General features: G+C 38.1%; 1 protein-coding gene across 1 annotated transcript in view; it reads right to left on the reverse strand.

Moving 5' to 3' along the window:
* Window positions 1–18478, reverse strand: part of TENM3 (teneurin transmembrane protein 3) — a 662376-nt gene that overhangs the window by 138073 nt on the left and 505825 nt on the right. The window contains exon 6 of the mRNA XM_011959575.1: window positions 6032–6154. Within this exon, the coding sequence (XP_011814965.1) occupies window positions 6032–6154 (123 nt within the window). The remainder of the gene's footprint in view (window positions 1–6031; window positions 6155–18478) is intronic.

Raw genomic sequence — 18478 nt, forward strand, 5'->3', positions numbered from 1 at the left:
AAGGAAGCTATATAACTCAAGTAGCACGGGCATTAATGATCAGAATTAGGACACAAAACCTGGTGGTGAGGCTCGTAAGTCTATACTCTTTATCTCTGTGTGATATTGTTTTTATATTACACTATGGTGTGATGCACAGCCAGACTGTGGAGAGCCTTGTAGGTCATTTAAAGACTTCTGACAAGAATCTAGGTCACTGAAAGGGCTTAGGCAAGGAACTGATATCTCAGATTTGTGTGTGACGAGCGGATGAGCAAGACTGGAGACATACAGTGCAGATAGGAGGCTACTATATCCAGTTGAGAGAAAACAGGATTCAGAAGATATTATGGGGTCAGAGTTGAAGGAACTTAGAGACTGACTAAAAATGGGAGATGAGAGAGTAGAACCAATCACTGGGCCTTCTGGACCAGTGATGAAGTGAACGAGGGTGCCACTTCCTAATACAGGAATCCCTTCTTATCCGTAGGGTCTATGTTCCAAGATCCCCAGTGGATGCCTGGAACTGTGGGTAATATCAAACCCTATATATACTGTATTTTTTCATATACATCCATGCCTATGATAGCTTATAAATTAGGCAAGAAAAAGATAATAATAGAACAATTATAACAATATACTGCAATGAAAGTTAAGTGAATGTGGTCTGTCTCTCTCTCTCTCAAAGTATCTTAATAGTTTCAGACCACAGTGGACTACAGGTAACTAAAACCACAAAAAGCAAAACTGGAGGGGGGATGTGGGAAGGTACTGTACAGAAATCCCTGAAAGAGAGACAAATTTGGAAAGAAAGATGGCTTGGCAATTGTATTTTCCAAAGATGGCCACAACAGTATCTTCCATCCCACGTGCCCTTGTGCAATGGCATGACAGGTCCCTAGTCAAGAGGAGGAGTTTAATTCCCCTCCCCAGGAATCTTGGCTGACCTTGCTGACTTCTGACCACCAGAATGTGATGGCAATGACAGCCTAGAATGGCCACTGCTAGGTCATACAAAGCTGGTAGCTTCTGTCATGGTCTCTTGGAGTGCTCCCTCTTGGGATATTCCTCTTCAGAACCAGCTGCTATGTTCTAAGAGGCCCAAGCCACATGGAAGGCCATGTTTAGTTGTCCCAGCTGGTGACTACCGTTGAGCTCAGGTCAACAGATGGCATTAACTGCCAGCCATGTGAATGAGCTACCCTGGACTTCCAGCTCAGTGGAGCCTTTGGTTAACCTTGGTTGACATCTGAAAGCAATCACAGTGTCCTAAGTAAGAGCGCAAGAACTACCTGGTCAATTCACTGAACCACAAGAGATGATAACAAATTGCTTTCTAAGCCACTGAGTTTTGTTATGGTTTGTTATGTAGTAACAGATAACCAAAGTAGTTGATGGGTTCTGTTTTAGACATGTGGAGTTTACCATGCATGGAAAACACCTAAGTGGAAATGTTCCAAAGACAATAGGATAATTTTATGTAGTTGAGATCTGGAGCTGAGGAGAGACACTGGACTTACTGATTTGAGAGTTAGGAACACAGAGAATGTAACTGGAGCCATGAAAGTGGGTGGCAGAATCCAGAGTGATTATGTTGTAAAGAGCAGAGTCCTGAGAAACAGCAGTGTTTAGGGATCAGGTAGACGGAAGGTGAGTCAACTAAACAGAGGTATCATTGCCAAAACAGTCAGGGAGAAAGTCAAAGTGAATGCGGTATCACAGAAGCTAAGGAAAGAATATTTCAACAGGATGGTTCAAAAAACTCAAACATGATGAAGAATAAAGAGGTTACACCGATGCTATTGACAAAGCAATGGGTAACTCTGGAGACAGCCGTTTGGCTGGTGGTAAAGGTACAGGAGGAGAGTCATTGAGCAAGGAGTACTGTGAAGGCCCCACGGAAAGGGGGTTAAACAGAAGGCAGAAAAGTGATCAAAGTGACCTCGCACACTATATTCAAGAAGGCTGGAGCGCCGGGCAAGGTGGCTCACGCCAATAATCCTAGCACTTTGGGAGGCTGAGGCAGGAGGATTGCTTGAGGTCAGGAGTTCAAGGCAGCCTGGGCAACATGGTGGAGCACTGTCTACAAAATATACAAAAATTAGCCAGGCATGGTGACATGTGCCTGTAGTCCCAGCTACTTGGGAGGCTGAGGTGAGAGGATCACTTGAGCCCAGGAGGTCAAGGCTGCAGTGAGCCAAGCTGTGATTGCACCACTGCATTCCGGCCTGGGTGACAGAGTGAGACCCTGTCACAAAAATAAAATAAAATAAAATAAAATAAAATAAAAATAAAATAAATAAATAAATAAAAAGAAGGCTGGTAGAAGAGAGAGGCAGTAGGAGGCAAAGTCAAGAGATTATTGTTTTCCAAGATGTGAAACACTGGAATGTTCCAACGTTGACTGCATGGGATCAGTAGAATGAGGACATTCTGAAGACAGAGAGTGGAATCAAGAGGACCCATCATGCAAAAATGAACCTGGAATATGAGGAGAAAATGTGGAAGCACAGATCCACATACATGCAGGAATAAAGATGTGTCTACAGAAAATCAGAGTTCCCCCTGCAAGTTTCTATTTTATTTTTAATAGAGTGCAAGGTCCTCTGCGGAGAGAGGGTTTTGAGTATAGCAGGAGGATCTGAAATAGTTGTTGAGAAGTACACGGGGGAGAAGTTTGTGAGGGATAGTAGGGCTGCCGACTGTTGAAGCTGGAAAGTCAGGAGATAGGTACTATCAGTCCCTCTTTACATGTGAAGAAATTGAAGCCCAAAGAAGTCAGTGAAGTAACTTGCTGAACGTTACAAAGTAAATAAACGAAGGAGCCAGGACTTGAGTATAGGACAGTGTGATTCTTTCCAGTACATTAGGCTAAATTAATTCCTTGGGCCAGGAGAATAAGTTTAGTTTCTGGAAAGAGACCAGTGTTTGAGCTACAAACTTCATTCTTACCTCTTTATTCACATTGTCCATTTCCATCAGTTCTGTCTAAGACCCTACACTTCTGGTAACTCATCTCTAAAATCTGTAGGCAAAGAAGGTCTCAGGAATAATCAGTAAAAGATGATGGCACATAATAGAAATTCTTCTTTTAGGTACTAAATACCATTTAGAAGCTTTGGCTCAGTGTTAACTTAAATGCAAGCAGGGAGTTTACTGCACCCTTAGCACAATGATTGTTCCTTAGAATTATATTTACAAAATAAGAGTAAAATAGGACTGCATAAATAAGAGTATTACATTTAGAAGCTGTGAAATAATTTTCTCACTATGCTTTTCACAGTTCATTCTCCCAGTGAGCTTTGTTCAGAATTCTAAAGCTTTCTCAAGGGTTGTAATCTCCTAGAATTTCTAAAGAGATGATGTGATCTGCTTCTTGGATAGTATGTAAAATTTAAGTAGTGGGTGGTGGTGCATGGACACTGAGGTTCATCACGAGAGCCTAAAAGCAGTGCTTTGCAGCTACCTCCCTCCTTGTAAATAGAGTTCCTGTTCACTCCCTATGCCCCAGGTCTTCAAGTACTATATTTAGGAGATACTAAGAACTTGTATTTGGAAAAGCAGAAACAAGAATTCCTTACAATTTAGGGTCTTGGGGGCTATTCAAGGAATAATAAAGAAGGCAAGTAACTAATAGTTAGGTCACTCTTTTGACAAGGTCAGAGCCCAGACAGAGACAGCTTTTCCATGCCAGGAAATGTCTACAAATCCCGTAGTCCAGTTGGCAGCTCTCTAGTGCACTTTCCTGATTCTGGGGCTTCCATTAACCATTCCCTATAGAGGAGACTTTTACACATCTAGGAAGAAAGCACTTCGCTTATATGTACATACAGGTGCTCTAAAGGTGCAGAGAACTGTATACAACTGAATTCTATGATCATTTGGGGGAACTTTAGTCCCTCTTAGAGAAGGAGGCTACCAAAGCAGTGCTTCTGAAATTACAGATCACAATATTTTGTAAAGTATGAAATTATTTTAGTGGATTGCAAGTGGCATTTGTTAAAAATGAGAAATACAATAAAATAAAATGGAAAATTCCAGGATGCATTTTACAAGCCAAGGATAAATGTTATTTTGGGAAGCATATTTCAGATACATATGTGTATGTGTGTATACATGTTGGCTTGATGTAACATGTATTTCTTATTGCACTGTCATGGTCAACAGCTGAAAAGCCACTGTTTTCGAGGACTCCAGCTTTACAGAAATTTCTACTAATAAAGCCATATTCATGTGATGTTCTTTGTTCTTCCAAACCTCTGGGACTGATAAGATCCTAGGCAGCCCATTCCAGAGCTGCCCTAAATTTTCTTGCACACCTGAATAACTAAGCACCCTGCACAAAGTTACAAAGTAAACAGATGAAGCGGCAAGGATGTGAATGTAGGCTTCTGTGAGCTGAGGAGTGCTGATGTGAGCTGAGGCATTCCCTGGCAAAACACCAGGAGCCAGCACCCAGGCTGCGGGAGTCTCTGAGTCCACAGCTTTCTCAGGATCATGCTTTTCAAGGACTGTGAAACCAATCAGCCAAACTCTATTTTCATTTTAATCATAACAAAAGGTTACGACGTTGTAAAATAAATAAAATATCCATAATAAGCTTTTGTCTCTTTGGTATAATTACAATTTGTTCAGTATGTAAAAAAGTACCCGACATGCATGGTTAATAAGTACCATTTGATCATTTTCACAGGAACCATGCATTTTAAGAGACAGTCTAAATTTCAGTCCATACAAACCAAAAATAAATATTTTTAATTTCTGTGTAGTTACTCATTTTGTTCATATGTGTGTTATTAATGTATAAAAAAACTAAGGTAATTGAAATTTATGTAATTAAAATTTCCATCTCTAATTTCAACCCTCTTTAACCCCCTCTACAGTGCCTGCCACTGTCTGTGTTAGGTGGGTGACATGTCAGACACCAGCGTACAGTTCTTCTGGAACATGCAGAACTTTATATAAAAAGGTTCCATATGGCGGGACATTCATTATTATTATAAAAATCGAATGTCGTAAAATTCCTCAACCTCCCTAAGGAGAAAGAGAAGTGTCGTAAAGTATTATTATTACTAAAACAGAAGATGGAAAAAAAGAATAAAAAAGTGTGCAAAGTATTCATCACAGTAAATGGGGACATGGAACACAGCAGCATATATGTCCATTAAATGTAAAATAATTTCTTTCTAGTCTTGCAAAGAAACCAGCCACATGAGGATAGACATACTAATGCCAAAGCTGAACACGAATGTATGAGATAAGAAACAAAGAGGAAGAAGAGTTAGGGGAATGCCTAAAGGGAAATAATTTATTAATCAGATGACAGAAAAAGGCGTCTTCATCAGGTTGCTCTGAGGTATAAAGTATTATGATATTTTGCAAAAAGTCAGAGGATACCAATGCAAGACATGTACACACACACATAAATAATATAAAAGTATTTGTAATGTAAGTGTACAGATATATATATAAACTTTTCTAAGTGTTTATATTGAAAAAATGGAATTCTCTAACCACTTAAATTCCATTTTTAATTCAGAGCCAACTGATTTCAAAATCTTTGTTAGCTCAAAGTGCAAATTCTTAAAGGTTTAGAGAAAGGGCAACGAGAGAAAAGGTCAATAAATTATAATCCTTTAATGTGTTTTGCATTTAAATGCTTTTATAATAAAATTAATATAGTGTTCCAACTCCACACACAAGTTGAATGAAGAAAACCTAATATGCCCAAGGTAATGTAAGAGATGATACACTGAATTATAATCTATTTGCAGACAAAAAATAAAACTCAATACACACTTGCAAAAGGGAAAGCCAGAAAAGCCTAGCCATCAAATCAGAAGGCAGAAAATCGTATCATTCCTGTAATAAAAATGTGAATTTTCAACCTTTCAAGTAAATTTATTAAAAAAACACTCATACAAAGATGATAGCTATAATTTCGAAACCTCTTCCCTGTTCCATCTAAGCTAGATGTAAGCATGGGTAAAAATAAATTTAAAGAAAAGGGATATTAAAAGAAAAACACAGGATACATCATTCTTTCGCTTACCATTGTCTCCAGAAGGCAATGACACAGTGTTTGTTGGCATGGTATCAGAATTCACTTTTCCATTCTCAAATGTGTCATTTTCAGTCTGCTGTAGCTGCCAGTTGAGGCCAAAGAGATGCATTGCTGGGGGGAGAAAACACGTTGTTTAAAGGTCTGCTGCCTTCAGCTACAACAGCAATCGCTAAGCATGCTTAAAACCAGAGTCACAGGTACACTTAAAACTTCCATTTTCGGAAATGCCAAGGATAACTGCGCAATAAAAATTATAAAACAAGGAGTTCCTCAAACAAATATAATTTACATAGCAATGCAGTGCAATATGGTGGCACTTCAATAACAATTTCATACTATTCAGTTCATTGGTACCAGGAAACTCTTAGAAATCAATCATTATTTGCTCTAATTGCTCTGAGTTCCATTTTTCACCGTCTTTTAAGTAACTGGTACAACACTGTATAACAGCATTCGCCAAACTTACTAGACTACAGGTCACTTGCAAATTTATATTACTTTGCTGCAACACCTGTAGATGCTTAAGAGCCATGATCCCCTACCTTTGGGTTAAGGTAAAAGCAAAAACTGGTCTCAAAGATGAATTTGTTGGTACATGAAATTCAGCTGTACAAAATATAATCAAATTTGAATATTCTAAACTTGGGATAAGTAATTTTTGAATTGACATACAATTTAATAATGGTACAGATTAAAAAGCATGCATATGTGTCAGGTAATTTGAAGTGAGTTTCTGATGTGGGTAAACTAATTTCATAAATGTATATTTAATAAATTTATTAAAGTTTATGATTGTGTTTACCAGTTTGCTTTATTTAAAAAATTTTTTAAAAATAACTAGAAGACTATACAACTATAAACATAAGTTTTCAGTTCCAGACGTAATTTGAAATGAATACACTTTTTATTATTTTTCTTAATTTATCGACACCATTTAGAAAAATATGTCACTGTTATATTCACCTAATATACTAAACATTCATTTGTGCTGCACAGAATATAGCTTAGGAACTAACCCCTAAGGAAGGTTAAATATCCACAGGGAAGCCCAGCGATGGTCATATTACCATATCATGAAAGAGAACTTTTTTGACATTTTTAGACATTATTTTACTTACTGTATATATTGGAATTCACCAGAGCAATGGAGAAAGAATAAGAAGGCAGTGTCTACCTTTGTGACTACCACTGTCAAAAAGCCCTTCAGACTCAATACATGAAGTAAGGGCACTGAGCTGGTACAGTACAGGGAGCAGGGGCTTTGGATACAGTTAGGCTTTGGTTCAATCTTCAGTCTAGAATTTAGTCTTGGACAAATTATGTGATATTGTTAGAGATTAGGTTTATTTTTAAAAGGAGGTTTGTTACAATTACCTTATTTAATTTAAGCTCAGGTGAGAAGGTGTAGGCCAGAAGATTCTAGACAGGGCATATGAAGGAGAGCCGGCACAAAGCTAGGCAGTTCTTACTGCTGAGGTATTTTATTTAGTCTGGAATTCAGGTTACTGAACTATTTGGAGTCACCTGACTAGACCATGGCACTCCTCAATAAACAGTCCCTTCTGTCTGCAAGGCTTCTCTCTGACAGGGAAATACCTGTGCATCCCTCACACCCTGACTGGGTGAAGTGTTTATTCTAAGACTATTTTAGTTCACTTTTGTGTCTCATTTGTAAGACATAACTTTATATAAGCATACAGTGCCTGGTACCTAGTAGGTCTCAATCAGTATCTGTCAAATAAATGGATTAAAGTTAGGAATATTCTATTTTCTGAGATTTTAAAAATCTAACAAAACACTGTGTGGATAAAAATATAGTAATTTAGAGAAAAAGTTAATACATAGAAAACAAATGCATATATGGCTAAGAAAGGAGAACAGGTTAATCACTGATGAATGACTGCTTTACTATAATGCTCTCTGAAAAGCAGTTGACTGAAAGTCTACTATTACTATATGTAATTAACTAAACTTTAAAAATTTGGTAGTTTTACGATTTCCTATTAATAGTCCACATTCTTTTGTTAATAATACCTGATATAAAAGCATGCTATAGTAAGAAAGATACCAAAAATAGGCAGACAGCTACATCTACCCTGTATATTTTAAATAAATGTATATACTCACACTCCCTGCTGAAGTTATCCTTGGCCAGCAATTCCTCTTAAACTCTGATTTTGATGGATTAAGATATAGGTTATAGAATTCTTGAATTTACAAGTTGTCATCTTGTAAACAGGTGTAACTTCATGTGTCATTTTGCATTAAATTGCATAGTGTTTGACTTGCTAAACATTTATCACTTCATACATTTTTCAGGGTTTCAGATGCTTCACCAAGTTTTGAACAAAACAATGGGAGCTAGTTTTGCACAGAGTAAAATGTTTGACAGACATATTCTGGCATAGTAGCAATAAATATTCCAAGAGAGTCAAAGTTTCCACACAAAATAATATGTCATCATTGTGATCTTTTAACATAAAAAGTCTTCTTGCCCGATCGGTTTGCTCATATTATCAGTTTTAATAGATTTTTGAAGAGTAGACATAATCCATGGGATCATGCGCAGATGTCATATGTTAAAAAGTAATGTGATGTTTATGTTGGGAGAGCTATTTTATTTTTTGCCAGATAGGCAACAGCTTTATATTTTTATTACAGAGAATCTCAATAAAATGGGATGCTGGTTCTACTTAAGATGCTACATAATGAGACTCATATCCAAAAACATTATCTCTTAATACTGCACTGAAAACAGAAACCAACAAGTTGTTTGGTCTTACGGTATCATCTACTTTGAAATTATTGGTGTTTCATATTTAGTGATGCCCTTGGCATTCATTATGTATAATTTAAGATATTCATACAAATGCAGGGTGTTAGTGGGGTTGACTCTCCAAAGTTGGAGACAGAGAGAGGACAGACAGAGGCAGGCAGCAAACTCATAAAAGTCAAGAATGTTACAGAAATTACTGAGCAGTGGTGTAATAAAACTAAATGGGGTATCTGGCAGAATAAAAGGGAAAATTAGCCAAATCAAATACATCTGAAAATAAAGAAGGCTAAGTCCAGTTCTTCGGTGCCAGAGTTGGAAAGCAGAACTGAACTCACGGAAAAGCATCTGCTGCCACTATTCATGGGTGGCACCATGGATCCTTGGTTAAGGCATGTCCCAATGTAGGGTGTGCAGACAGTGGCAAGAAGCAGCTGGGGGCACTGTGCTCTTCTGAGTCCCTCAATGTTCTGGGTCTCAGGTGAGGAGGTAAAGCCAGGAGTGATACCAAGCATTCCCGGCCGCAGACACGGTCCTTGTGCTGGTGGCAGAACATCATGATGCAATATACATTTTAAACCATTCATTGAACAAACACTGTGTGCCAGGAACTGTACTAGTACTTCACTGGCATTATCTCTAATCTTCACAAAGATTCTGTTGAATGGTTATTATGATTTATTTTTTTTTCTCATTTTAAATCCAAGAAAGTGGAGATTTGTTGAGAGTTGAAGGTTTTTTGAGAGTTTGCATGCAGTTTGCAATGGACGTTAACCTCAAACCCTGACCTTCTGATGACAAAAGACATATCACTACGTACCTCTGTATTCTACCAGTGGGTAGTGGGATGTGAAAATCCATAGAGAAGGAAGTGAAACGCAGCTTGTGTGTGGGCCACAGGCTATAGTAACGCTTCTCTACTACATCCAGGACACTGCAGGCTGGGGCAGTATGCGGGGGCTGGTGCCGAGGATATCAGTAGGTAGCATCTGTGTGTCCTGGGCACGGTTCTACACAGTACTTTCCCACTATTCTGTCGGAAACTAAAGTTTTACAGTAATATGATGACGATAGCAATGAAATTAAGGACAGGCTATTTTATTTAACTCCAAGATTCTTAAAAAACAACAATTTAAAAGTTACAAAAGTACAAAAGCATTGTAATTGTGAATTTTAAGGTTATAGAAATAATATTCATATAGATTTAATCATGAAAAATTTTTATTTCTATATTATGCGTCTTAGTTTTATGTCATTTCCATGTATTTCTAGGTGAATATAATAGTGAAAGAGCCATGGATTCAAATCCAAAAGGTTATCCAAGGCAGAATGAAATCTGTAGATGACAGCAGTACTGCCTATCTGAGATAAGTATGTATCAGTGTGCTTTTCACAGTATAAAAAACCTTGAAGTCCATTATCTTTTTTCTTTTTTGTAGAAAGAATGATTATATTTGCGCCATGAGGTAAATATAATCAGAAGTTGTCCAAATGTTAAAACTGGCCAATACAAGATTTTTACCAACTATAAATGGGAGTATTTTGCAAGATAATTCTTCAGTTGGTTGTTTGGAACTGGGATATATTTTCTCATATTAAAAATCTCAGAAAGGGCGGTTAAGTCTCCAGTGCATCTACAAAAGTCTGTCTATAGATCCCATAGAAATAGGCATCCACCTAGCAACAAAAGGCATGGGCAAGAATGTTCACAGACGCATTATCTGTAATGGCCCCAAACTGGAAACAACCCCATACTTGACATCCGGCAGCAGTAGAATGGAAAATCAAATTACAGGCCAGATATACAATGGAATTCTACACAGCAGCATTAGGAACGAACTGCTGGCAGACACAACAATACAGATGAATCTCACAAGCCTAATGTTGGGGAAAAGAAACCAATCACACACAGAAAGTGAACACTGTATAAGTTCAAGTATATAAAGTTCAGAGGCAGGTAAAATCAACTGAGAAGAATGACATGACAGTCACCACGGTGATGACCTCTAGGAAGGAAGGAACAGGTAGTGGCTGGCATAGTCCCTAGAGGTTTCTGGAGTGCTGTTCAGAGTCCACCTGGGAGGTGGTTCCACTGGTGTGTTCACTTATCATGATCCACATACTTTTCTAAATGTGTATTATACTTAAATAAAAATTACTTAGGGCACGGTGGCTCACCCCTGTAATCCTACCTAGGCACTTTGTGAGGCTGAGGTGGGCGGATCACCTGAGGTCAGGAGTTTGAGACCAGCCTGGCTCTACTAAAACTATAAAAATTAGCCAAGTGTGGTGGCAGGTGCCTGTAATCCCAGTTATCTGGGAGGCTGAGGCAGGAGAATTGCTTGAACCTGGGAGGTGGAGGCTGCAGTGAGCTGAGATCATATCACTGCACTCCAGCCTCAGTGACAAAGTGAGACTCTGTCTCAAACACCACCCCCCAAAAAAACAAACAAGCAAGCAAAAAAGAAAAAAACAAAAAACACTTAAAAGTAATCCATCTAACACTCAGCACAGCTAACAATAACATACATTTTTTTACCCTCCCTAAATCTTCCCTAAAGGTGGTTTTCTCTATAAGACTATCAGGCTTTCCTTTCCACGATGTTGCAGGTGCGGCAACTGTGACGGTCTGTGCTCCAGCCCCAAGAGGTAACGAATAAATGAAGTGTGGAGTGAAGACACAGTACAGAAGAAGGGCACATGACACCATTGGGAGGGAGGAAAAGGAAAGAGTAAGGAAAAACTCCGTGCAAGTCTCAGGAAGTACAAACTTTAAGGAGGAAGGCAATACGATCAAACAAATTCATGTATTGTGGTGATGACTGTCAGCTCATGGCCCTCCCCAATTGATTTTTAGTTTAAAAACATGATTTGTCTTGGCACAAATGTAAAGAAATGGAAACCCTTGTGTGCTGTTGGCTAGGAATGCAAAATGTTGCAAACACTATGGAAAACAATATGGTGATTCCTCAAAAAAATTAAATATAGAAATACCATATGATCCAGCAATACCGCTTCAGGCTACATACCCAAAAGAACAAGAATTAAGGTCTTGAAGAGATATGTACACACTTGTTTTCATAAAAGCACTATTCACAGCAGTCAAGAGGTGGATGCAACCCAAATGCCCATTAGTGGATGAATGGAGAAAGACAATGTGGTTATATACACAATGGAAGAGTATTCTGCCTTAAAAAGGAAATCTTGTCACATGCTGTAGTATGTGACATGCAAACCTTGAGGGCTTTATGTTAAATGAAGTCAGTCAATTAAAAATACTGTATAATTCCACTTGCATGGACTAGCTGAAGTAGTCATAGAATCTTAAAGTAGAACGGTGGTGACCAGGGGTGGGGAAGAGGGAGAAATGGAAAGCTGTTTGATAGGGACAGAATTTTAGCTTCATACTAGCAAAACATTTTGTAAATCTGATGCACAACAATGTGAATCCTACTGAGCTATACATTTAAAAATGTGTAAGATGATAACTTTTTTAAATGTATTAAATGTGTCTTACTAGAATTTAAAACAGAAACTATTATAACTTGTCACCCTGCAGAAAATCATTGTTGTTAAGATGAAGAAATGGGACTGTGACACAAAGTGGGAAACTTAACCCAGAAGGTATGAAATGACCAGCATCCGACTGTATCTGACTGTACAATGAAGGTCTCCGTGTTTGCTCCTTCAACTTAAGCATGTTTACAAATGGTTTAGAAGAGATGAAAAAGCAATGTTTGGGGCATAAATGTCATGCTTACTTACAGAATCAGGATTTTCAAGGATTTCTTAATTCTGATTTCTTTTAAATTATTGTTTAATTCCTCTCTTTCCCTTTACTACCAGGTATCTCAAAAGAAGAGACCACAATATATACTTCCTCAGCACACACTTCTCTTCTCCTCACTGACTAATGTTCTCCATTACCGTGCTAAAATCTCTCTCACAATGGCTATGGGTATCTCTTCTTTTATTTTTATGTATGTATGTATGTTTTGAGATGAAGTCTTGCTCTGTCACCCAGGCTAGAGTGCAGTGGCGCAATCCCGGCTCACTGCAGCCTCCACCTCCTGGGTTCAAGCTATTCTTGTGCCTCAGTCTCCTGAGTAGCTGGGATTACAGGCACCTGCCACCACGCCCAGCTAATTTTTATATTTTTAACAGAGAAGGGGTTTCACCGCGTTGGTCAGGCTGGTCTTGACCTCCTGACCTCAAGCAATCCACCCGCCCTGGCGTCCCAAAGTGCTGGGATTACAGGAGTGAGCCACTGTGCCCAGCCGGTATCTCTTAAATTGCCACATCCAGTAGCCTCATGCCAATATTCATCCTGTTTACATCTCAAGAGTACTGGGCATTATTAGCCACCCATCTTTAATACTTTATTTTCCTTTCATAATTCTCCTGGTTCTCTTCCCAGCTCTCTGCTGGTTCCCAGTTGTTCTCCTTAAATCATTATGTGGAAGTCTTACAGGCTATTCACAAGTAATCAAATTCTCCTGGACATATATTGGAGTTACCCTTCCCTGCCCTTCTGAAGCCTTATAACTTTGCTTTAGATAAAGAAATTTTTGGGCAAAAGTAGGATGTCTTACCTCTGTGAGGAAGATTTAAGAACCAATATGTAATGTGTTGCATTCCCATGCAGTAATCATGCAAATGTGCTGAGTAGTGTTTCTGTCAAGTCTAGGTCCTTGAGTGAGCAGAACCCCCTTGACAAGAACCACCCTGCACATGTAGCTTAAGCAACAATAAACCGTCATGTTAAGCCACTGTAGTAGGTAGCCTCTGAGATGATCCTAGAGAAGTCCTGCCTTCTGGTATTCACACCCTTGTATAATTCACTCCCCTTGAGTTTAGGCTTGATTTAGTGACTTGCTTACAATGGAAAGCATATGGCAGAAATAATGGAATGTCTCTTGAGCTTAGGTTACGAAAGACTTCAGCTTCTGTTTTGGTTGTTCTCTCTCTCTTTTGGACTGCTTTCCATGGGGAAAACCAGTTGTCATATCACGAGGCAGCCTCATAATGAGGCCTATGTGATAAGAGACTGAAGTGTGCCAAAAACCATGTGTATGAGTTTGGAAGCACATCCTCCAGCACCAGTTGAGCCTTCAGATGAAACAGCAGACCCAGTCTGTGGTTTGACTGTAACCTTACAGACTGTGAGGCAGAGGCACCCAGCCAAGTTGGGCCCAGCTGCAATTACAGACTGATACAGCCATTCAGGTTTTTAGGGTTGTTTTTACCACTCCATAATCTGCCTACTCCTGACCTACACAATGCCTCCATGTATTCCCCAAAATATAGACATTCACCAAAGTCCTTCCTTGACCTTCCTTTCATGTTAACCGCTTTTATAATATCAACTCCCAATTCCATGTGGATGGATGACTTGGAAATATGTATCTCTTAACACTGAATTCTTTCCTGACTGAGCTATACTTCAAACTTTGCATTTTTCTACTAGACCTACCTAGAAATCCTGTGCTAATTCAAACTTTACTAAAGACAAAATAAATGGTCTTTATCTTCATAACTGTTTTGCTTTCTGGGTTTCTTTTTTCTGTTCATGATATCAGTGACTTCACTGCCCAAGCTAAAGTGGTATCATGAACAGAAAAAAGAAACCCAGAAAACAAAACAATTATGAAAGATAAAAACCATTTGTTTTGTCTTTAGTAAAGTTTGAAGTACCACAGGAATCCCTTTACAATAAGTTGTAACATCTGACATTTGTCATCTACAAAATTAATGAGTATGCTTTTTATACTATCACCCAATTCAATGAGAAAAAAAAAATTATAGTATTATCAACTCAGGAGTGACTTACATGGATATTAAGTCATTGATCGTGGTCAAAACCCATGTTACTAACAGCCAAATAGGCTACTCTAGACTGCATCTTTTTAGGTTGTCTTGTGGTATTCATGAACTACAACCATTTTAAGATGTTAAAAATTAAATCTTTCGTATGTAATTAAAAAATGAATTCTATAAACTCTTAGTATGTTTCTGTAGATTTTTCCAATAATTAAGAAAAAAACCTCGTTAATTGAAATAATTTTGAGATAATATGTTAATAAAGATCTATCGTAAAATTCTATGAAGGAATTTTTTTTTTTTTACACACAAAGACCATTAAAGTGAGAGAAAGGACAGCATGCATTCCTTTTATTTTCCAAGGCTGGAGACGAACAGAATCCATGGTATTATAGTTATTTCGCCTCCTCCCCATAAAATAAAAAGCGGGCATGCCATTGTTTTTAACCTGTATATGTTGGTTTGACACTTAAAAGCCAGCATGTGGAACACTTGAAACCCAAAATGTGTAATTAAAGAAAATTATATACCACCAAGTAACAAATTCAGTACCATTTTTAGCTCCATGTTGAGAAAAAAAGGTGCCAAATTTTGATCTCGTCTCTGGGGACCATGCCACTGAAGTTGTTACCACAGCTACTATTATTTCTACTGGCATGCTTGCATTCCCAGATTCTGCCAAAAATGGATGGGAAGGGGGGTGATGACAGCTGGTGACATAGTCCAGCAATTGCCAGAACCTTGCAGCAAATGACAGAGGATGTTGTGAAGGGAACACAGACGCGAGCACCCAGCCATCAGTCACCTGAAGGTGGCGTGTGCCACCAGAACCCTGAGGAGTGTGCTCTGAGGTTCTGGCAACACAGAGCAGTGTGCTTGGAGGGTCTGCCAGGATTGGTTAAATGCTGTTTAATGTTACAAGATCAAGTGAACATTCTCACAAAGACAAAGAGGATGAGGTAATATGGGAAAGAGAGTCTGGTAAGAAAAACTGACTTTAAAAACACCACACTGAAAATGTCTGCCATTCCGTTTTGTTTAGTCTCCCAAACCTCAAAAGTTCATCTAAGCAAGCAGGGAGCTAGAGTTTCCCTTTCTTGCAATTCACTTCACATCCACCGTGGTACACTTCCAAAAGGAATCTTTCTGAGAAAGATTCATTAGGAACATATTAAGTTGCAGAAAATAAAATCAGAGTCTGACATCAGATAGGTAAGTGCACTGTTTTCAACACAGATTGTCTATTGCATCTTGTGGGGCCTTTTGTTTGTATTAAAAGAGACTGGAGTCCCAGTCTGAATTCTGGCTCTAAATAGTTGTAGAACTTTGGCAAGTTACTGGATTTTCTGAGGCTTGGCTCTCTCATTTACAAAGAAAATCTGAAGGGTTTGCACTAGATGACCTCTAAGGTCTCTTCCAGATTTATATTCTATGATGTTAATATATTTTAAAATATAAATAGTTAGGCTAAATTATTGAGCATAGGGAAAAATATCTGGCATCAATAAGATACCAACACATTAGAATACCAATGTTGTTCTTGATTTTAATTTTTAAAACTACATTGCATAGAGTCAAACTATCATGTTACACATACGATTCTTTGGATATCTTGGCCTTTGAATGCAGAATTGTTTCATATTATGCATCAATTTCATGAATACATAAATATACATGATGCCCATATGTAATAATCAGATTTCACAGAAAAAATAAGAAATATACTCTTAAATATAGGGCACTCATTTGACTCGACACACGCATCCAGAGTAAAACCAAGCTTTCAATGTAAAATGAAAGTATCGCATGTGAAGACTGCAGTTTGTAACTTGAAGACTGCAGTTTGTAACTTGGACCCCTACTGGTCTAAACTGTCATTAGGAACACACAGTTCTTCATAAATTAGCTTTTGTTTTTGATTTCCTGCTGTGTTCATATACATGTTGATAGAATGTGTTGGCCAATATTTTGGCATTCTAATTTGTTATTATTTGTTATTAACTTTTAAGGCTAATATTATTTCAACACTCTGTACCATGCTCACCCAAATATTGTTATTTTAAATCAATATTTCTTTTGAAAGCTTTCATATTAATATGCACTCCAGTTGTCATTAAGGAAAATTATTCTGTCAACTGTAGGATATTTATATTCAAAAGAACTAACATTTGATATAGCAAGTTCCTCTTTGCATTACAAGACAACATTTTAAAGTGTAGGCTTTATGAACGAACAGGTTTGGAGGGATATACAGAATGGCTGCCAGTATTTTATATTTCTATGCTGTTTTTCCTTTCCATCCTTTCTTGGCATAATGCAATTAATGGGAGAAAAGAATCATACTGGCTATCAAAATGCCTTGATGGGAACACACAGTGATTTAACTTTGAAGGTTTGTTTCTGCCAGGATATTTGACTCATATTCTTTTATAAATGATAACAGTAAACAATTCTACTTTTAAGTTTCATTGCATTTTTTTCTTTCTGAACTACGTGGATGCAGTGTAAGACACCAATGGATGTGGCTCAGGAAATGCTAATTCCAGAGCCGTCTTTGACAGCCAATGCTGAAGCTGACAAAACGAAAATTAAGCTGTTGCTTCTGTCACAGAGAGAATTAAGTTAGAATTTCTAAAACCAACCGTTTTCCTGATGTTTCATCAGTTTTCTCTTGTTTAAAGGGTCTGTTCTCTGCATAAAAGAAGGACTGATCCTCCAATCTAATGGAAAGAACAAAGTGTTAACCATCACGATCAGCGGCCCAAAGGGGTCAGCCATTACCTACAAGCTAGAGAACTTTTCAGGTAACACTTGTCAATACTGAAGAGCATGGTAAGAGGACTTATTTCAGTAACATTCAAAATACAGAATGAAATTTACATGATTTCAGAATTACATGATTACAGAAATCATTTACATGATTTGTGAGTTATTCCCTGCTTCCCAAAATATTGAATTTGCTGTTACTGTGAAATGTATGTTCCAGAGGATTCATTAGTGAGTTACCTGTAGCTTTGCCATTGAAATCCAATAGATCTATCTCATTATTCAAAAGCTTGCAGCACTCATTCAACTTTCATTTGGATTCCTTTCTTCCATAACAGCTTTAGAATTGCATACATAGGTCAGGCGTGGTGGCTCACACCTGTAATCCCAGCACTTTGGAAGGCTGAAGCAGGCATATCACTTGAGGTCAGGAGTTTGAGACCAGCCTGGCCAACACGGCAAAACCCCGTCTCTGCTACAATCACAAAAATTAGCCAGGCGTGGTGCAGCACACCTGTAATCCCAGGTTCTCAGGAGGCTGAGGCAGGAGAATTGCTTGAACCCATGAGTTGGAGGTTGCAGTGAGCTGAGATGGTGCCACTGCACTCCAGCCTGGGTGACAGAGCAAGACTCTGTCTCAAAAAAAAAAAAAAAAAAGTAACAAATGTTTATGTATGCTACTGACTTACTCAAGCATAAAATTATTTCTTCACTTGTTTTGGCTTTTTAAAAAATGGTAAAATATACAAACTGAAAATTACAATTCTTTGAAATTTTAAGGCATTGTAATCACCATTATTGAAAGATCCAACTATTGAAATATGGAGATCCTGAGAAGAATGTCAGTATATTAAAACATGGCAAAATCCAGAAAAACACCTCCTAAATAATAGTCCAGTTCTCCTCCAAGGCGTTACATTTGAGAGACACTGATTCGTGAGTGTGTGCATATGTGTGTGTGTTTGCACAGCTGCATGTGTATGTCAAGAGGAAACCTGAAACAAAATCAATGATCCTTCAGTAATGTAGGCACAACCAGCTCGTGTGATTTGTTGTTTATCATTCAATCCACAAAG

Source organism: Colobus angolensis, unplaced genomic scaffold (assembly GCF_000951035.1).
Source record: "Colobus angolensis palliatus isolate OR3802 unplaced genomic scaffold, Cang.pa_1.0 Scaffold5, whole genome shotgun sequence".
NCBI lineage: Eukaryota > Metazoa > Chordata > Mammalia > Primates > Cercopithecidae > Colobus > Colobus angolensis.